This window comes from Myiozetetes cayanensis, unplaced genomic scaffold (genome assembly GCF_022539395.1).
Source record: "Myiozetetes cayanensis isolate MyiCay16 unplaced genomic scaffold, myiCay2020 scf21, whole genome shotgun sequence".
Classification (NCBI taxonomy): Eukaryota; Metazoa; Chordata; class Aves; order Passeriformes; family Tyrannidae; genus Myiozetetes; species Myiozetetes cayanensis.
Window position 1 is genome coordinate 8747173 of NW_026087423.1, and position 22180 is coordinate 8769352.

At 42.4% G+C, this 22180-nt stretch overlaps 1 protein-coding gene and 1 long non-coding RNA gene across 3 annotated transcripts in view; one reads left to right on the plus strand and one right to left on the minus strand.

Annotated features, from left to right (window-relative positions):
* The window catches only part of IFT81 (intraflagellar transport 81), a 38568-nt gene extending 33683 nt beyond the window's left edge, over positions 1 to 4885 (plus strand). For both annotated transcript variants that reach the window (XM_050318461.1, XM_050318462.1), the window contains 2 exons: positions 3469 to 3514; positions 4441 to 4885. In XM_050318461.1, the coding sequence (XP_050174418.1) occupies positions 3469 to 3514; positions 4441 to 4623 (229 nt within the window). In that variant the 3' untranslated portion in view covers positions 4624 to 4885. The remainder of the gene's footprint in view (positions 1 to 3468; positions 3515 to 4440) is intronic.
* Positions 214 to 9283, minus strand: LOC126641585 (uncharacterized). Its single transcript, XR_007629276.1, has 3 exons — positions 9235 to 9283; positions 6805 to 7008; positions 214 to 1059 (listed from the first exon to the last, which is right to left on the minus strand). It is a non-coding gene; the product is annotated as an uncharacterized LOC126641585 (long non-coding RNA).
* Positions 9284 to 22180: the final 12897 nt, after the last annotated feature.

Consider the following 22180-nt stretch of genomic DNA (forward strand, 5'->3'; position numbering starts at 1 on the left):
GGACCCCTCACCTTTGTCTGGCAGGCAGAGCAGCAGGAAATACTATAAATTGAGATGCTGATTATTTTTGGTGTACTTTTAGCCCTGCCAAAGATGGAAATGTTTTCTGAGAATGAGATATTTTGGATTAATTATCTGTGCTAAGAAGTCTAAATATTACCATGTCGTAGAGATTTTTTACACTTTACTAAATATTTTTGTAAAAGTATCCTGTTAAAAATTTGTGTATATTCAGTCTTCTAATACAACATAAAAGTTGAAATGAAATTCAGGCAACAAGTCAACAAGCTGGTTCAGCCCCATCAGAATTAAGCATCAGGAAAATCCAAAACATTTATAGCATTCATTTGGTAAAAGTGTCAAAATCCCTGAGATTTATTCTTCATAATTAGTTTTTCAACATTTTAGAATTTTGCAGGAAATAGAAATTCTTTTTTCCATAAAAAAAAAATAAATCATAGCTCCTTGCTGCCAGCAAAATAATGAAGCTGAAACTGGTGTTGATTGATTGCTTGGACTTTAAAAGGCCACAGCAACATAATTCCTTGATGTGAGGCCTCTTCCATCTCTCTGTTCCAGTGACAGGACAGATATCTGTGTCTGTTGTGTCAGAGCTGTTCCTCTCCTCCAGGCTCCTGTACAGCGTGCCAAAGTGCTGCACAAAATTGTCCCATTCACAAAATAAGTTAAAAACATGACCAAGTGGCAAAGCAAAGGTGGAACTGCTTAATTAGATAGTTAATAATGATTTTACATTCCGTTTGAAAGCTTCGGGATTTCCAGCGTTCTGACGTCACAATAGGAAAAGGGAATCGGGAGTTGTCTGGCACTTCTCAAAGGAGAGGGAAAAATAAATTGCCTTTCCAAGATATCTGTCCTCTTAGGACTTCTACCTTTCAAGAGTCATTTCTGGACCTTTCTCTTGCAGTGGTAGCAATGAGGGAAGAATTGTTTTATCTGTCAGTGTAAGGAGTCAAATGTCATTCGGTGTCATCAGAAGCAATTTCTTCACTCATGGGGTGAAAAAGGCAGTAGTGGACCAGTAACATTTTACAGGCTCTGGAAGGAGATAGAGATGTGTCAAACAGTGAGAAAACTCCAGGGATTCCCTCAGGAGACACAGATGAGGTTGCCTTCCTCCCTCAGATCCTTCCTGACCCACAGGTTGTCCCGAAGCCCCTTGCACTGGTACCAGTGGAGCTGCATCTCCATGTTCTAGAACGTGAGGCAGAGACCACCAGGCAGTGAAGGACTGGATTAATACCCATCACAGAGACCTCCTGCAAGGATCTGAGGCATGAGAATGCTCAAACACTGGGTCAGAAAATAAGAGCAAGGAAAGAATCGACAGTACAAACATTTGGGTGGGAGAAGAGAAGGATGAGGAGAGAGAATGTTATCCCATCTCACAAAATATTGGAAGGCTGTAGGAAATAAAGGATTTGTCTAAGGAAGGACAAGGAAACAGCAAAATTAAGCAGAAGGATGAAAAGGGAAGAACCCTACTGATGATGTGAATATGGATGAGGATGAGGAGCAGCTCAGGCAGCAGGGTCAGACATCAGGCACGGCCCTTCTGCAGCCGTGGGGAATGGGGATGCTGGGTTGGTTCTCAAATGCTGAGCAAAAAAATACTTGGGAAATGAACATCCAGGATGTGAATGTTCCCATGGACCAGCCATCAGAGCCCACTGCTGGAATGGAGCATGAGCCCAGCTCTGCAATTCCAGGTATGGTGAGGGGAATGTGAACACAGTGTTACCCCTCTCCACTGTCCCCGTTTCACTCCCCGGCTGTGGAAATGATCCTCCCACAGGGACCAGACACAGTTCTGACCTTTCTGAGAGGTCACAGACCCATCTCATTTAAATGAATTACAGCAAAGTTCAACAGAGAGATCTTTGCAAAATATAAAATGAGACAGTAACATTCGTCTCTAGACATCCCTTTAGAACCTGAATGTATTTTTCAGCAGGCACTGGAATGTAAACGGAGTAAAAATGAACCATAAATAGACCAGCACTTTCCTAGCAACGTATTGAACAAAAAATGTCTTAATTCAGACCCTCTTTATTGAATATAAACTCTCTGTTCCGTGGAGTCACTTCTTAGGAATGTGAAAAGTTAATTTTCTTCTCTAAAAATAGAAAGTTGTGGGGTTTTTAACAAAGTTATTAAGTTACATTCTTTCCAGTCATCATTATAAATAGTAAAGAAAAACTTATTAGAAAAGACATAAAATCTTCTGATGATTACTTTGAAAACTCTATTTTTACAAGAAAGGGTATTTTTGAGACCAAATGTGTGAGAACATGTGCTGTGTGCCGGGGGCAAACGAGCAGCTCCAGCCTCACCTCTGGGTGAGGATTCCTGGGGATCAGCGGGACAGCACAGCACCTGGAGCAGCCTTGGGATGGCTCTGATTTGTCCTGGCTGGAATTGTGATCCAGCTTCATTCCTGTGGCAGGCAGGACCAAGTGCTCCAGTGAAAATCCCGCAGTACTTGGTAGAAAGGGAAGGAATAAAGGAAGGCGATGCCTGGAGTTCACACGGCTGCTCCCCACGTTCCAGCAAACCTTCACACTCGGGCACCACAAAGGCTGGCATTTCTTTCTGGAAATTAGGATTTCTCTACGCAAAGGTCTCCTACCCTGAGCAATCTGGAAAGACCTTTAGATGAGCTGGGTTATTTTGAATTCCACTGGCAAACCCTCACACAAAATATAATTGAGTTTTTTTCAAGTGGCTTAGTGAATAGTTTCTTTCTATTGTCACATTGAAAAAAGACTCGAAGCAAGTCCTAGTGATGTCCCTGAACAGGGCTGTTGTGGTTTGCATGTTCTATTGTCAGGGTTCATGTGTCAGGTTTGGGTCTGTCAGGGTGATCAGCCACTTGTTACAGACCAAGGTGCACAGCCAAGACTTTTAGTAATGAATGTCACCGGTTACGCTGCCCGGCCTATATTTAGGCCCCGAAATGTGAGGGCTGTTTTCTGAGAGAGGAACGCACAGCGGTCCCATTGCAGCCCCTGGAGCTGTCAAACCTGGGCTGAAATACTATTCCCCTTCATTCCTGTACTTTCCCACTCATTCCAGCGCTGCATTCCCAGCAATTAAGGGCTGTGGATCTGTGAGCTCTGACGCTCACCCCGGGGTATCACCAGGATAAATGTTTTATCACAAGGGCTCAGGTACATCTTGTCTGGAGGATCTCACTGTTGCCTTCAAACTGTAATCATGTCTGCTTCAAAAATGTAAGGGATCTTATCCAGTGTCACTTTTCCCAGCTGCACAGCTGAGACAAGGAGACCTGAGCCTTGATGTCAAGGGATTATGTTGTCCAAAACCAAAAAGGTTTCTTCGTGCTCTGAACCTCCCAATACTTCCATCGTTTTCCATGTTTGCATCATTATTCTGCCCTGTTATGTAGAACCAAATCATGATAAAATCATTTTATATTTCCTTTAGAGAACAGTATACACGGATGATCCTTGAACAAGAAAACCTTGGGAAGGTGAGAATGAGGCTTTTACTTCACACAAACATTGGACAGTTTGTATTTTTGGGGGGGTTTATTCCCAAAGGCTGTGGTCGGTCCTTTATAAAAAGCGTATTGCAGCCTACAAAGAAAATTCCATCACTGCTGGCACTGGTAACTAATACCCTGGAAAGGGATCCTGCTCACTCCTCAGGGCTTGATTTCCTGCAGGGAATAGCATGAGCTGCTGTAAAAGATGTCAAACAGCTCAATGTGACAGCACGTTCCCTGAAAACCATTTGGATAAGAAACTGAAACACGGGCATAACGAACGGTGCCAGCTCAGATTTTCTGTTGTATATAAAGCAACCTGTTGAAGACAATAAATTCTGAGCCTGTCAACCTTATCACTGTTGGTAAAGGCCAGGGGATCATCTGCCTTAGACAAAACCAGTTGTCCAGTTTTAATCTTGTCCGAAGCTCAGATCAGCATGGACAAGGTTGGGCTTAGCAAGTCACACCAAACAGCTTTTATTGATTTCCTTTTCTGAGTCAGTCTGGGGGGAGTTTACAGGTTTGGGCTGTCACTATTAATAATCAGAAGGGGGTTTAATTGTAAAACATTGATTTCATGTTAGAATATCATGATAGGAATCCATTGCAGGTTGCATCTTGATACTGCAAGAGCTCTGTGTGGAAATGATCTCAGATTTTTAAGCATAAGTTCTCAAGTAGATAAGACTAATATTTAGACAGTTAAAAACCATGGAAAGACTTGTCAATCTGTACAAAGATCCAAGTCCCAGGTGTTAAATGCATTTAGCACTTGCAGGGAGTGTTATCGACTTGAACAAAACAATATCTCAGTAGCATATAAAAATCTCTGTCATTCCAAGCCGTGTGAGCAGTTCTTGGGGCGTAGAACTCTTGCAGAAATCTAATGGGTTTTGTATTTTTAACAGAAATTACGAGAGAAGCAGAAGGTTGTCCGGGAAAGTCACGGGCCGAATATGAAGCAAAGGAAAATGTGGCAGGACTTTGAGCAGTTAATGGAATGCAAAAGAGAATGTTTTCAGAAACAACAAAATCAAGCAGCCATTGGTCAGGTCATTCAGGAGGGAGGTAAAGACAGGCTTGTGTTATGAGTTCTTCCTCCTCCCAATACCTGCATGAAGTGGGAAGACTGTGTTGGCTTCTGAATGGAAAACTCTTACTAAATCCTGTTGCTCTCATCAGTTCTACAATTTCTGTGCAGTATTTGGTTTTGGTGGATAAACAAGGAGAGCAACAGACCCCTCCACTGTTTCGGTGGCAACGTGCTGTGGTTGGAAGGTCTGTTGGAAGAGCTGCACTGTGGGGTGAAGCTCCTCGTAAATCCCTGGTTTATGAGGCCGGGAAGGGCATCTGCAGGGAGATCAAAGGGAAACAAATCCTTCTCCAGGGTCAGGGAAAACTTACCTAATTGCTCTGCCTCTCATTCTCCATCGCTAAGGTTACATTTTTGCAAGGCCTGGGGCTTGAGATTGTATAATTGTGGCCCTCCTGGCTTGGCCCTGTCCTTCCCTTTTGTCCTTATCCATGCAGTGTGACTGCAGGAGCTGCACAGCCCTGGCCTCACCCCCTGCTCAGCCTGTCCTGCTCACACTTTCCTTGCACGGTTCAGTTCAGCTGATTGTGCTTCCAGGAGACACTTCACTGCTGCAGCGTCAGGAGCAGCTCTGGAGAACAATCACTTGGATTCGGAGCTTTTTCCATTATCTTTTGTTGATGTTTTTAACAGAAAGTATTTTTCTTGCACTTTCTTTTTTTTTTTTTCCTCTGAGGTGCCCATGAGAAAAATGGATGTTTTTCATCCCCTGTGAGGATGTTTTTGAGCTGCTTTGTGGGCATAGGGTGGTTCCAAAGGGATTACACCCCCAAAAAGGGTCGTCTCCTCCCTCTCCTTTGGCTTGCTGGATTTCTAGATTGGTTGGTGGGGTTTTTTTATAGTTTTTCCTGCCTGAAGTAGAATGTCTTTTCAGGATATATAAAAAAAATATTTTTTGCTTTCTTTGATACCTCACTATGAGATCTTCTGCTGGTTTCTATATCCAGAGAGAGTATGGTAATTATAGAGTTCCCAGTTTGTCTTTGCATTAAATACATTTGTTAACAGGACTAAAATAAAAGCTGCCAAAACTACATTGTGACTGTGTGGTCTTCTTCTGTTTCACATTTCTTAGGTGAAAGAAGGAAATTGTTGGTGGCTGGGCCACAGGAAAAGGAGGTTTGAGTGGCTCATTTACTGACATTTATTTCTGATGTCCCCGAAGGGTTCCCGCTGCAGTGGGAGTGTGAGGAGTGGGGTCAGATCCACAGGTGCCAGGACAGGCTTTGTGCCTGCCTGCCCCATTCCAGGATCACCACATGGCACCTGCCTGGCTCCTCAGGGCTGTTGAGCTGGGGAAAGTCATGACAATCCCATTCTGGACTTCTTCTGATGGAGGGGTTTGCAGAAGGTTTGGCAGCAACAGTGAAAGAACAGAGACAAGAAGATACGAGACATGCTGACAATGGGGCATCAATCACCAAAAATGGGCATTTAGGTTACTTAGGAATCAGCCTCTGGTTCAGAGTCACCAGACAGGGCAGGGAGAAAGGGGATTTCACGGACTTCAAGCCAAAACTTTTAAGAAAACCTTAGAAATCCTATTTGACTGGACCATTTACACAAAGATGTATGACAGGGATTAGCCCGCTTCCCAGGAAAAAGCAATGCCTTGGAAATCCATGGCAATGATGTGGAGTGAGATTGAGTACAATCATTTTCTGTTTTTCTGTTCGGAGAAACCAAGAATAGTTCATCTTTCTCCCTTGTAAAAACAGTTTATTGCTAGTTACTCAAAGATGACGTGATTGTTGTTCTGATCTGATTAGTGCTCTGTCATTTGTGCTGCCCCAAGAAAGGGCACACAGATTACACACTGCAGCAGCAGCAGCAAAATGACTTTCTGAGATGAAGCAGAAAATCGTAATAACTGTTATCAAAAGAAAATTGGAGAAACTCAAACGCTATTTTTAGCTTTTTATACAAGTGGACATTTAATAAATGCAGCTTTAATGGATTCTGTTCACTGGCTTTTCCACGCAGGTGGGAGCATTCAGAAATCTTTGAATTTCACAGTTTTATCTTCCTATCTTGCAACAAAAAGCTAACTTCTCTTTTTTTTTCTTTTTGCTTTGTTATTATTATTAACACCCCATATGGCAAAATACCTGCCTTTCCTTTGGGAAGGTCCAAATAAATAAAAAATGTTTGTGGGCATATTTGGGGCTGCAGCACTTACCAAACTTCTCCTGGTTGGAACAGTGATCTGAGCAGTCACATGAGCAGCAGCTCCTTTTGTTTCCAAAGGCTTCTCCTTGTCCTTAACCAGAAGTGGAGGAGGAAGCAACCCAGCTATAAAGCTACTGTAATATTCTGCAGCTTTGGGGGATTTAGGGATGTTGATTTTGGCTGTTCTTGGAGCTACAGCAAGTTCCAGGTAGACCTGAGAGATAAAATAGTTCCAGGCATGAGAAAACACCACATCCACCCTCTTACAGGAGCAGTCATTTACCACCTGGGCATCACATCATTTGGGTTATATTGGTGGTACCATTTAATTTCCATTTGAGCTATAATAACTAAAATAAATGTTCTTATACTTCCTTGGCTAACCCCAGTCTAGGATTACTTGTTTCTGTCTCTTCACTCATAATGGATATTACTACTCAGGTTGTCACATGCATATAGTTACCCACAATCACAAAAGTTAGGCCCTCCTTTTGCATTTATTACGTTTAAATGCAGCAGTTTCCAGAGCTTTCTTGATCAGACTTCCCTCCTGTGAGCAGTGCGGTGTGAGCAGCGTGGAGCTGCTCACTGTTCCAAAACACAGAGCAGCAGAGCTGGTCAGCAGCAGCTTCAGTGCCTGGAAATGTCCTCGTGATGAGGACGTTGTGATTAACGAGCAGGGATAGTTTACTACCCAATAATCAATATGGAACCTGCTGTCCCGGTGACTTGCTGGTTCAGGAACTGCAAATGCAGTTCAGAGCTGCTTCTCCTTGGGCCAGAATTCCATGCCTGGCCCAGAAGCCGCTCCCTGGTGGCTGTGCCCAGTGAGCCATCGATGCAGAGCCATTTGGCAGTGCCAGTCTAGCTCCTAAATCAGCTCTCTGGCAGTGCTTGGCCAGCCTGGAGTCAGCTCCCACATGGAGGCAGGTGGTGATTGACTGCAAGACATGGAGGGTGGAACCTGTCACTGGGAAGGTTTGTCCCTTTAGGAGAAAGGCAGGGACTCGCTCACTGGAGAGCTGGACTCCATGAGCCTTGTGGGCCCTTCCAACTCAGAATATTCTGGGATTCTGGGACACTGTTATTCTGTCACCCTGTGTGGGGATGGTCCTTGGTGGATCTGGGTTCTCTCTCTGGCCCTGCATTTGCTCTGACTTCAGAAAGTCAAGCCTGTGTGTTCCTGGTGTTATCCCTCCCAGCCAGAGGGAACACAATTAACTCTTCACCTGCCTGTCCCTTGTGCAACCTGGAATGGAAACAGGATCGACATTCCCATGGACGTGCCAGTGTTCCAAGTGAGGAAGCATTGCCCAAATCAACAACTTTATCACAAGGTCCCACCTGTCTGGGCAACACCCATGTGGGGAGTTGTTTTCTCACAATCAGTATTTGACCTATTTCCAGCTTGTTTCGAGAGTCCTTTAAACCCTCAGCGTGAATTTAAAACGGGCTCTCCAAATTCCCAGGGTCTGGTTCTGTCGCAGTAGTTTCACAGGGGCAGCCACATTCCTGAGGCAAGCCGTGTTATCCCAAGGTCAGTGGGTGAAAAGGGTATTTTTCACAATTGCATGACACTGATTTTCATGACTCCAGTTTCCAGGCTGCTCCCTGCTGATGTCACCCCGGCTGAGGAGCTCTGGGGGCTTGCAGAGGGAGCAAACATGTTCCAAATAATCCGCAGGAACTGTGAGACAAACCACACCAGCCTCACTTTGACAAAACCCTCCCCGACTTCAGTGGGAGTTTTGCCAAAATAAGGTCTGCTGGATTTAGCTCCGTGTTCTTCATCCTGACAGAACAAGCAGGAATTAAAGGGCCAGCAGCAGATTTACAGCACCCAGAGAACAAAAATCACGGTAATTATCTAAAATGACGATTTCCCCCCGACACAAATCAACAAAAATTAAGTGTTTGGGGAAGTTTTTCCCAGTACAAACAACTGAAATTACGAGTCCTGAGCAATATAGTTTGATTTTCAGTAGACAGCCATGAGAGGCTGTTGCACAAATCTAGTGCTGAAGTGTTTATAGTGTTTATCATTAGAATAAAACTGTGTTCTTTACCTTGTATTTAAAGGCATTATTTATATTTGTCATAAAAAAGTGTCTTTTTTTGCACTTCCATTCTGCAAAGTTATACAAAAATATGGTTTTGCTAATTGGGATACCCACAGGCAGCATTTGCTGAATGGAGTTCTTTTCCTGCAAATGGATCTTCTCCAGCCAATGTCTATTTTCCTGCTTCAGTTCAGTCTCTTAGTGCACAATAATATGTAATTTTTAAGCTTCTAAATTTTATTACAAGTTCTAAAGCCACTCCTTCATACAATAAGCACTTAATTAGGTCTATTCTTGAAATAGGATAAAGCCAAATCCTGCACTTTTTGCTAACAGCAAGAAAAATGCAGTTGATAGAAATACGGAAAATGGGATCTTACCAGTTTTCAAAGATGAATTCCTTCCTCTCTCCCTACTTATTTTTCCTGGAATGGAATAAAAAATATGCTTTGCACTTAGGAAGCAATAACAACAAATCATAAAGACATACATCACACACAAATAATGAGCAGATGAGGGAAATAATGAAGGAATTAATCTCCCAACTGCTTTATAAATTTTACAATTGGTTTATGCTGAAAACAAAAAACCCAAAAAAATAAAAACAAACAAACAAACAAACCCCAAAAACAACAAAAAACACTCACCCCCATTAAGATTTTCTGCAATTAAAATTTGCAGGGGTTGATGTTTGGGTTTTTTTAACTGGATTTTAAATAGCAGTTGAAACTCTAAGGTTATAAAATCAGAATAATTCAGCAGTTTACTTGGTTTACACTATTGCAGCATTTTCTGGTGAGTAAACTGGTGGTTAGGCCTTTCTTTGCAATTATCACAGAAATCTTAGAGCCATTAGTGAAGAATTACCACTAAAAAGGAATTACCACTAAAAAAGCAAAAAGGGCTGGTTAATTTGAGGTTGTAAAAATGGGTAAATTCAAAATTTAAAAAATAAACCACATTAAAATTATACATTTTGCTTACCAACTGCTATTAAAATGATGCAGTGCTCTAAACCAGCATCCTGGGAACTGCAGCATTACAAACGTGGAGGTTTTCTGAGTATTTATAAAACATTGTCCCCATCTCCCTCGTTTTGTGCTTAAAGCCTGAAGTGTTTTTATAGCACGTTAAAAAGCAAACAGAACTAACAGAACACTGAAAGTCACCCACAGACAACCTGTTCCACTAATAATTCACATCCACGTTCCATCTCCTGGCCCAAAGGGTTTCTCCCTTCCATGGGGGCTCTGCTCGGGTGCTGCCCACGCCAGGGAGCAGGAGAGATCCAGGTAATGTTCCCAGGGCAGTGAGGAAAATTGGGCTTTTATTACTTCATGGGCAGGGACAGCATCATCCTGACATTAAATCTCCTTCAGGAAACATCTCCCACAGCTCAGAACTAGAGAGCAATCTGGATTTGAAGCCTGAGATGGAGCGTGGCTCGCTCCGAGTGGGCTCTTACTGTTGTGCTGTTCCTTTTGTGGTTTTTATTTACTATCTCTGCTTCAGTCATTTGTACTCTGTATTCCACAAGCATTTGTATGGGAAGTGCATCTGTTTAAAATCTCATCCCATGAAGGTTCTTTTCTGCTTGTTGGTTTAATTGAAGCGAAGGTTGATCGTAAAACACGCTGAGAGGGAAAGAGGGAACTCATATGCTGGAAAAAGCACTATAAATATTTTCCTGGGATCATTAACACAACCTTGTAACACTTCACCCTGTGTTGTGGAAAGAATTAGACAATCCTTTTAGGAAATATCTAAAAGGAGTTTACAATTCCATCCCAAATCACTGTGCCTTTAAAGAAGACACCCCATGATTCTTAATTCCGTCATTAAATTCATTTCCAACCTTTTTCTTCATTCTGGTGTCAAATTTGTTTTCAGCCTTTGAGGGGATTCACTTGCTGGTGACTTGGCAGTGTCAGACAGACGTTGGACTTTTACTCTGACACTTGTTGAAGAATTTGATTGAAACTATATATGTCCAGATAACACCCAACAAAGTGCCCCTCTTGCGTTTGTTTCGAGATATTTTTGGAAACAACAGAGGCGACCTTGGACAGAGCTGCTTTTCCAATTTAGGACTTCATTTGGTCTAAGAGAGTAAAATTATACTCCTGAATCCTTTTGTGTCCCCACCAACAGGGCAGTTTTCTTTGAGGCCATTGCAGAATTGTTTTTCTGGACGTTCTCAGCAAGGTTGATCTGTTTAGGATAAAAACGACTTTAGATAATCAAGAGTTACTTTCCAATGTACATATAAATAGTCTGTGACGGTGTCACGTGTCCCTTCAAAATGTTGTGTAATCCAAAGTACCAGCAGCCCTTTATGTAACACCTTTGCTCCTCTAGAACCAGAGCTAATAAACAGGGGTTTGTCTTTGCTTATAAACACAAAAAAATGTGATTTCAAGGCAGAGCTCGCACAGACTCGATGTAAAGTCTAAATGAGGAGTGGCAAAGCTGGGATGGGGCTGACACCTGTCCCCTCACAGTGTTTGTGAGGCTCCCAGTGGAAAAGCCAAGGTTGGGAGCCAGGTTCTCTCACTGGGAGCAGGGAATTGTTTTCTCCTGACTCGGGTTTGCCAGCTGTGCAATCGTATCCGTAACACTTTATTGCATCTAATCACTTAGGGTGTTTTAAATAGGTTGCACTTAATTTTCCATACAATCAATAGATTTTAATTCATTTGTATTGCTCTGTTACGGACGTCCTGCACTCAGGAACAAAATGGGATTAAGTTTGTGGCAATGATAATGCAGTTTCACTGCTGGGAATAAAAGGAGAATTGACAGAGTAAGTGTTCTTGTCGTTTCCCCTGCACAGTGTTTACTCTCTTCAATCATAATGTTGCCCAGTGTTACCTAACAATCAAATCCAAGAAATAATGTGGAAACTAAATCTAGGCATGCCAGTGGAATCTATCTGACAGTGGCACATGTAAATACACTGCCTGGGAGTATATTGTTTGTATTACTTTGATCACACTCGGTGTCAATGCACATTTTTATAGCTCTATTACACCCTGACTGTGACTGATGGCTCAAGTTCTAACTCCAGACTATCCAGTTCCCTGATTTTATGGCATTGTCATGTCAAGTATTTGTGGACAGCTTAAGAGAAGCGGCTCTGATCCTGGGAGCCTGTGTGACTGCATTACCATGCACACAAATCAGGTTAAAATAAACCATTTGCTTTAGCAACTTTCATCACAGAATCCCAAAATAATTGACCAACAGCTCCCAGTAAGTCTGTTGGTCACGGAGCCAGAGCAACAAGTTGCTGCTATTGATGTTATTTTCTAGATGAACAAACCCCACCATGGAACGAAAGAGAAACAAAACCAGTCCTTGTCCCTGTGCTGTGGTCTCAGGGCATTCCCAGGATTCCCAAGCTGATCTCCCTGAGAAACCTCCCCTGAGCATGGTTGTTCAGACCCCCAAAGCCTCATCCTACCCCGAGGTTTGGAGTGCTGGGACAGAAAGGAATGACGCGACAACATCACCGAATTTGCCGGTGCATCGGTGAGTCCTCGCTCGGAGTGTCCTCAGCTGACCCTGCCTCTGCCTGAAAAGTAACTCAGGAGTGAAATGTCTGTACCTCTGCAGTGTGATCACTCACTGGAAAGGTCATAGCAGATACAAAGCAACAAATGTGACACAGACAAATGCAGAGCCAGCTCCTGAAGGAGTTTTTAATTGAACTCTTAACGAGGAATTCGGAACACAAAAGCATCGCCAGCAAAAGGAGTCGACAAAATGAAATGTGAGATTTTTCTCCTGCCCTGAGATCTTTTTACAGTCCCAGTTTGATAAGAGCAGGAGATCTTATCTTGTCTTCAAAAATTGTAAAGATGCATGGCTGGGAAAGATCTACAAGAGAAAAAGTGGCTGGCTTGGAGCATGGCAAGGGATGAGAGAGTTTGGGCTTCTGGTTTATTGCCCCGGGCAGCTGCAGACAAAGCTGCTGCTTCTGCTTGTCTGTCCTCAGAGTGCTGGAATTGGCTGGATTAGACCTCAAATGGAAGGGCAGCAGATTTATCCCTGGGCACTAAATTTTGTTTTTATATATGAGAACAACTCCAGGGTAACCTCAGTTAATGAATAACCCAGTCAGTGGTGAAAGCTCCTATTTAGTCTGATAAATTTGGCCTTAAACAAAAACTTCTGTTGATACAAGGATATGCCACAGGGGAGTAAAAACATTTTCCCTATGAAAAACATACAGTCCTGACAGAAGAGAAAAAATTTAAATGTTCACCTAATGTCATTAAAAAACACTGAAAAATCGTGTTTAAAAAAGCCCCACAACTTTATAATGCAAAGTTAAAATTTTCAGGAGATTTAGACTTTGGGAAAAAAAAACAAAAACAAAAACACAAAACCAGGTTCTTTAGTCAACACAAAAGAAATAAAACCAACTCAAAATTCTTTGATGGAGATGTTCTCCCTACTTAGGAGATGTACAGCCTGTTATTGAGTAGTTCCATTAGAGCCAGATTAACTCCTCATCACAGGCTCAGCAGTGTTTACAGTATTTATCCTCCAAGGAAAGACAGAGGATTCTGGAGCTTCATAATAAGGGAATTTTTCTTTGGTACAGCAGCTGCATCAGAGCCAATTTGACCTGCAAATACATCGTTCCGGTGCAATTTATCTTGGTTTGCAACAATCTATGTGGGCACAGCCAGTTTATATAAAAGGGCATTCAGCAAATAGAGTGGTTTGCAATGTTATTGCTTCACTGATGCATAAATATTGAATCCCCAAACACAACATTAGCTAATTAAGCTGGGGGTGATTATTGGCTGGAGGGAAAGCACACACTAAGGGAGCATGGATGAAGCCTGCCCTCTTACTGCACTTGCTGTGGTTGCTCCCTCTGTACAATGAGGATGTAGGTTTCCAGGAGATTAAATCCACCAATAATTCTCACCTGGAATCTAAAAGAAGGCCAAAAAAAAAAAAAGAGAAAAAAAATGTAATATTTTAGATGGAGCTTCCTAAATCCAGAGTGCTGCATAGACTGTATGGAACTTAAGCCAAAGCTTCTTCCAAGCCAAAATCCCTCCAATAAAACAGCAGTGAGAACTCTGCTTTTAGCTGGGGTTGTTACTTGGCACATACTCACACATTCTGTGGTGCTGAACAATCAGGAAAACCCAAGTGGTAGCCAAGGGAAGAGGTGGGACTGCCCTGCTCTGTGGCACCTCAGTCTAAACCAGCCTGGCATTCCGGTGACAATGGTTTTTTCAGTTGTGCTGGCACAACCCTGTGGGGCTGCACAGCCAGGCTTATCACAACATCCTGGTGAAAGATGATTATTAACTCAGTTGCTCGGTTTATAGCCACAAAATTACTGTGAAAGCACAGCTGAAGGGGTGGAGAGCAGCAGGTAGGGAGCTGGGAGCCAGGGACACTGGGAACAAGGGCTGGAGCTTCCTAATCTGCCTCCCCACTCAAAGAAAATGCTTTGCAGGGCTGCATCTCTGTCTGCAGCTCCTTTTGTCCTCAATGTGCTTCAGGCAGCAGCTCAAGACAGCCCAGAGACAAATTAGGAAAGGAACAACTGTTTTATTAAAAAGCTCATAAGCCAAGGTGAAATCTTCCCTTCCATCAAAACCTGCTCCCCTAATGGGATGTTGAGTGATCACAGAGTTAAACAACAGAAAATGAGACAGAAATTTTATCACTCAAGAAATGCTTACCAGGCAAGCAGTGCTGGGAGGCAGGAAATGAATGCTCACAACTTCTGATTCCCTCTGTCAGAGGGGTCGTGTTCCTCTCCTTTGTTTGTCTAAAAAATTGGAATCCAAAGGTGCAGGAGGATCACCTGGGCTTTTGATTTTCCAGGGAATGCTTCTTTTTCTCCGTAAACTCATTGTCCTCCCCTCACAGAACATATACATCTGTTAAACCAGAACATAAAGTTCTGGAGATCTGTCGCCCACTCGATGGTATAAATCAGCCCCAGTCGCTTTGCTGATGTCATGTCTTGGACAGATCCCTTCTGATTCCCTCAACAGGAATTTTGGAGCAAGCAAAGAGAAATCAGGCTGCCCTGCTCAGGGCATCCCATCATTTACACTGCTCCTGTTAAAGGCAGGACTTCATGACTTTTGTTTAGTGCTACAATAATTTCCAGACACATTGTACATGTTCTGTATATTGATAATATGAGGTAAAAGACAAGAGGTCATAAAAATGCAAGGTTATAAAAATGCTTATGCAAGAAACTGTGGAAAACTCCAAGACACTGGAATCCAGTTAGGGGTTATTATGTAATTCAAGGAGACAACATTTTTCAGTCTCTTAAGCAATGAAAATTTAAGATATGTAATTAAAACATAAATAAAAAAATATGTAACAATATTATCCTCATGTGTCTTGTTTATGGGCAGCTTAAGGTATGAGCACAGGAATGATGTGCCAGTCTGGTTTGGGTATTTGCCTTTGCAAAGCTAAAGAGACAAGTTGCAAAGGAAACACCTGTAATAGTAAATGCTTTCATCTTGACCTTTTAAAAATACACATAACTAAATACAAATGTAATAATAAATGCATCATTTATTATGCAATCCATGCAACATCCTAAAAATGCCATGCAAAACAAAAGTGTTTGCTTATAGGAATTGTTAGACTTTCCTCACTCTATAACCCCTGTGAACTGAATGAACTAACCTCTTTTGAGTCAATCAAGTCACACCTACCTGGGATAAAAGAGTCTGACCCAAATAATCCCAAATTAGATCATCAGCTGCTGACACCATCGATCTCCTGAGGTTTGGGGTGGCCTGAGCTGCCCTTGTTCTCCAGCAGCTCAGAGAGCAGCCTTCATTCTGAAAGAGAAATTTTAAACAAAAATATGTGGAATACTAAAATAATCACGCTGGACCTTCATCTTCTTGGAAATATCTTAATTTGTTGCCATTAATGTGTAATCAGAAACCCGATTATGACCTCGTCAAGCAGAAGAGCAATTATATTGTGTTATATTATTGCCTTTACAGTTGGGGCCCTGCTTGCTGCCTTTTATTATACCTTGCAGGAAAATTTAGGTACTGTTCAAACAATATTAAGTTCTTAATATCACATTAAGAACAAGGTTCAATCTGTCAAAATCACCACCCAAAAGTTCAGCTGCAAAGACGTTCTTTACACTAATCCGTTTTCAGAAAGCCAAAGAACTGGATCAATACTGAAGTTATAAAAGAATGAATTTCCCTATTATTCTCATGTATTGGGTGTTCAATATCTGTTGCCTTTCAAGAACACTATATTCTTGACATAATTCAAATTGGGACGCTGTTTCTAGCACTATTTTTTCAGTACATAAATGTAGTCATTACATATGGCTTTGAAATTCCACAGCCATCTCTCTTAAAATAAAAATAAATATTTCAATTTTAGTAGCTTATGATGTAATCAGATGAAAAATGTTGCAGGCAAACATTTTAATTCGATTCAGAATCACTTATTCACAGCACAGCTCTGATAACCATTAAATCTGTTTGGAAAAGAAAACCTTATTGGTATCGGGTACAAACAAAACTCATTCCTTTCCAAAACCATTGAGAAGAAATCCTTTCAAGCACTGACACCCCAAGGCACACAATATCCCTCAGAAGGATCAGGAGGCCCTCACAGTAACTGCAGGGTTTTTTTTTTTCCTCATTTCTATGGCATATGTTGTATCAGAAATCACAGTTAAAAGAAATTTCATGCTCAAAATGGAAATCTTTTCTCACATGTAACTCAAGCCAAAAATTCCTGTGATGGCAGAATTAAATTTGGGGTTGTTCTCAAATGGTAAGGAAGCTACAATATGGAACAATTACCTTTTTTTTTTTATTCCTAACTGCTAAGATTGTTACTTTCTCTGAACATTTATAATCGTCTTCAAGACTCATCAGAAACTGTCAAGGAAGTCCATTGTCTCTGCCCAGAATTTCTTTTGAATTTTTTAGAGGAATTTGCATATGTGCTGATCTGGAAGGAATAATTAATCCTTTTTTTAATGTAAAATGCAGTGAGTATAGCAGATGGGAAGTGCTATTCCCTGACAAACACTTCCATGGAAGCAGCACCTCAGCCTCAGCTGAGACTCTTTTTTCCCAGACAGACAGACAGGTGGACTCTACCTGAGGGCCAGACCAAGCACCACATCCAAAAATTAAATTCCAGACTGGTCAGACTGGAGAGAGAACAATTTGGGGGATTTCAGTGCCCGTCTTCTGCCAATATTTTTTATTTTCCTGCAGTAAAAAATATCCCAAGAGGAGCAGATCTCACTGCATGTAATTTTTTTTTTTGCTGTTGAGTCATTTGGTTTGTTTATGAATCCCATGTAGAGGTGGAGCTTCACAAAATGCCTCCTGCATGCAGGAAGAACTTTCCTCAGAACAAACTCTACCTGAGCACCAGGGAAACAAATAAACCTGGAGGGATGACATTTCAAGGGCAAGGAAAAATACTGTTCAGAGGAGAATTATCTGATTTGGTTCGTGTTTATTTTTACTTATCTCCAGCAATCTGCTCTCCAACAGGAGATGCTTATTTGCAGAAGAGAAGACATTCTCCTTCTTGGAATTATGCCCAACAGGAGCCACTAAGGACAAGAGGGACATCCTGAGAATGTATTAATTAGCTCATGTAATAGGTGGCCAGTGTTGCAAAAGCTGACACAACACTTTGTGTCATATGTGTTAACTGGTCAAGGAGAAATTATTCATTTCTTCCCGTCACGCTTCTTATCCACTAGGCTAGAACTGCCTTCCACTCAGGAGCACACATTCCAAAGTAAAATATGCTACATGGGAAATTTCAGAATTAATTATTCCCAAATAACTTGTGTAGAGAAGCTCCAGGGTACAGCTCAGCTAATTTATTTTACACATGCTTGCTGCCAAGTGAGAGGGTTTTACAATTTCACAAGAAATCTTTTCCTCTGAGGGACTGTTTGGAGCAACTTTTTCAATCCTGGTGTCCTGCAAGGAAGGAGTAACTCCAGGTTGCAAGCTGAAGTAAACCTGGTTGTAGCAGACTGGTGCACAGGTGAAGAAGCAGAAAAGACCTGTTAGTTTTTTGCTGCAACTGAATCACTGAGGAAAAAAACGCAAAAGGGAAGATTTAAGGCTCAACCCCTTATTTTTTAGGTTATTTCTAATGCAGTGACTTTGTCTTGCAAACTCTTTCATGTAAGGCTTCAACTAATGCTGGGTTACTGCTGTGCCAGTGATGGTATCCAGTAGTTACTGAATATAAACCTGAATGTTTGTGTCCTCCAAGTCTTTGCCTCAGTAATATCTTTAAATATGTAATAGTCTCTGCCTGTTGGCTCATTTTCTCACAGGGAGGGTGACAGAACATTTTGTGTTCTCTTATCTTCAATAGCAATGAAACAGGAGGAGCTCCACAATGCGAAACCAAATCTACTGCTATTAATACAACATCCCAGCCACAGAGAGGAGATTTGTTTATTTACCAAAGCTAGAGATGCCTCTCTCTGACCTTTCCAGAGCTCGTATGCTTTAGCTGGGAATAGATTCCTCAGAACTGGGCGCTCTCTTAAAAATATACAGTAAAAAACATACACACACCCCCGAAACAGAGCCCAGGCTGCAGCCCAAACTGCATGAAATGACACACAGCCTTGGATAGTTAGAGTGAGTCTAACTAGGGCACAGTCCATATTCAGTTTTGATTCCTTTGCTAGAGCACAGAGATCACTCAGCTTTGCAAAGCCCACTCGCCTTCCTCGCTGCCACTCAGCGACACGTTCAGCTGATATAACCATACATGGGCCCATTTTCTGTCTCAGGCCTAACAGCTCCCTGCAGCCCAAGAAACCTGCCAGGATGGATCTTCTCCTTCGCAGAATTAGAAAGTGCTTCAAACTGTAAGGTGTTTGTTTAAAAGAAATAAATAAATACGGGTCAGAAATTGTCTTCTCGTGGAATTGGCCCTGCTTTACCTGTGCTTTAAATTGGTGAAAATCATCCCAGACTTACACAAATCATTTTTGAACTAGATTTCTCACAGTTGGTCGTATTCACTGACCTGCCTGTACAACTTAAAATAGTATCTGCAAGAGTTAAATCTTGCATTAGCATTAGGGATTCAACCTGGTTTAACCTCACAGACTCAGGATCTATTTGGTTAAGCTGGTGCCTCTCTGATACAGCAAGAACCCAGAGTCCTCCACAGCTCCCTTCGGTGAGCCTTGCTGGACAGGCTCACGTTTAATTTCCCCAGCCCTCTGCTCTCCAGAAGCAGCTGCCCTGCACCACAGCTGGCAGAAAGGAGTGTGGGTTGGCTCCTCAGCCATCAACTTCTCCAGCTCAGAATATTAATTCAATTTACCACCGAATTTGGTTCCTGCTCCGTGACTGGTATTGTAGTCTAAGCAGACCAATGGTGAATTACAGAAGCAGACCTGGGAGCAGGAACGGGAACCCAGGGAGTGAACTGGCCCCACGTGTCCTGATTCAAAAGTAATAATCCCTAAGCAATATAAAGGAAAGCAATAGTTATGCCATCTCCTCCTCCAGCTGAGTTCTGACAGGAGGCAGTACAGTCCTAGCAAGACCCAGACTGATGGGGCAGCTGCCAGGTAAGCTCTGAGCTTGCTTAACTAACCCTCCAAAGCCCGAGGCTGGTGCTCTGCAGGCTCAGTCTGGGTTTAAGGCACTGCAGGGTGTCCCTGCTCTGCTCCCCCTGCCCTGTGCCATCCCTCAGTCATGCTGGTCCAGTGCTGCTGAAGCAGAATTCCAAGAGCCACTCACCTGAAAAGGAATTCAGGGAAAAAGGTCAGCCAGCCCCATTCAGAGTTCAGTGCTCAGTTCCCAGAGCCAGTGCCCTGTCTGCCAGCTGCACTGCTAACCTGCTTGTAGGGCTGAACTCTGAATCCACCTGCTTAAAATCAACTTTTTCTACCCTGGATAAATTCCCACTGCCTGTAACCATACAGTGAGGGAGGATAAAGGGGTGCAAAGCAGAAGCAAAGTGTAAGGTGGGAGCACAACTTCTTTTGGCAGAAGTATCAGATATGGAGCAGCTTGTTTGTTGAACTACGTATTATGTCACAGTCTTGTTTTAATTATCATTTTACTATCATTGTTCTCTAGGCTTTACACACAAGGGCTGTGGTTTGACCATAGAAATCATATGTAGAATTAGAAATAAAAGGCAAGAGTCTAAAATAACTGCCTTTTCTCTACAACCATTGGGCAAAATTATCTATAATAATATTATACTCAACCATACAGCAGCTTGGAAGGCCAAAAAACTGTCTTTCATTACTCTAGAAATTACTTCACACTCTTGAAGGAACCGGTTTAGCAGTGATGCATCCCCTCATGCTCTGACCAACTTCACACTTCATTTTTTATCCAAATCTAAGTAACAGGCTTTGGGGACCTTGTCTGTATTCCTTCCTACTCAAGTCTGTTCCCATCTGCCTGATCCCCTCAGTGACTTTAGAATACTTCTTTTGTGTCACCAGAGCTACTGCTGCCTCCCAGTCAAACTTCCCACACCAATCTCTCAAACTGCTTTGGCATGTTCAGGTTCTGTATCTGCAAGTGCCACAAATAAGGGTTTGGCTGCGTGCACAAAATTTACTATGACCATTTTTACAGTTTGGGTTCAGGCAGAGAACTCTGCACACATGGCAAAGCTCTGGCTCCAGGGGAAATCATCAAAGAGCATCTGACCCTGGGAATTGGGGGAAAGTTTTGTGAGGAACTCTGTGGAAAGGGGTCCCTCACCCTGCCTGGTTCACAGCTGGGGTTTCTCCCTGGCAGCTGAGAGCGGTGATGTGAGAGGTTAGACAAGAGTGGGAGCAGATTCCTGTGGGGCTTCACCAGCCAAATTCCTATCTAGGAAAAGGTTGCTACAGCAACTCTGAGCCTCCTGAGATCCAGAAATTATTGTAATGGCTGCTGAAATGCCTCCCCACTGCTCTGAGACAGGATAAGGAAAATCCTCCCCTTTGATACAGAACTGCCACACTGCCACACTTCACAACAGCTCTAAACAAGCACCAGGTTTCCTGAACTTTCCCAGGAGCTGATGGATACCTTGCACTTTCCCAAACTCAGATCCTCATTTACGTGTAATGCAAACACAGAAATAATAAATCTAAACATCACAAACCAAGGACTTCAGTTCCAACACCTTTTTTTTTCCCATGGAGACTGTAAGAGAAAAAACAAATCGTATGGCAGAAGTTAATATTCTGCTGAGTGGGCTGGACAGAATATAGAAACCTGTCCAAAGCCAAAATATGGCTTTTCCAGGCTAGAGTTTGTGGTCTTCAAAAACCACATAGATGGAAAAAAAACATAAACAAAGCAAAGCAGGACAAAACCCCTCCGAGCTCCTCAATGACTGTCAGCAGGTTTTTGGCTGCCCCCAGCCTGTGCCTGTTTTCCTCTGGCATCTGGCCCGTTCACAGGTCGTTCAGTCCACTGGACTGTGTAATAAATACCAGACAGAGATGATGCTTTAGACAGAACAGGAACACTTGTGACTGAAACAGGTCCTCAATCTAGAATGGGGTGGCCTGAGGACAATCAGAGCATAAAACCAGCCAGTGGTGTACACTGTAAGTGAAAAAACTTTCTCCAAATTGCTCCCGTTTCCCTTCTTTTCACTCCTCAACAACCCTGCTTGGTCCAGAAGCCAAAGCAGCAGGATCAGGGTTGGGAAGTAGCACCTGTGCTTACCTGAAATAACTGGATGTTGTTTCAAATTATTTCTTTAAAAACAGGAATCACAACTTTTGAACAGATGCTCAATCTAAACCTGTTGTGGCATTTTGGTCCCAACGAAAAGGACCAAATTCCCTTGGGAATAAATCCAGTCAAATCGATGAAGTTCCCTCCTGGCTGAATTTGGACCAACATGCCTAAAACATCCTTTGGAATTGTTCAATTCCAAGTGCTTCCCTATATCCAGTCTCCTGCAATTGCTGAATGCTATGATGTTTGGTGTCAGCATGTGGCATTTTAGAGTTTTTGACACAAGCCTGGTGTCATTAATAGAGTATTTCATTGCTTTCTTACCTTTTGCCAGGTCTGTGAGCTTTTGGATTAGCACTGAAAAGCTTGAGAACAAACTCTGCTTTCAGTATGACAAAATATCCTGCTCAGGTCAGAGAACATATTTTTTTTTTTACTTCTCTCAGTTTAGTGTCGACTGTGAAGATGATTCTCAGAGATCAAGAAAAGCATATAACGTTTAAAACAAAACATTTGTTAACCAAGGATTTCCTGGATATTTCTGCTTTCTTATTTATACTACGTCCTGGACCTTGTG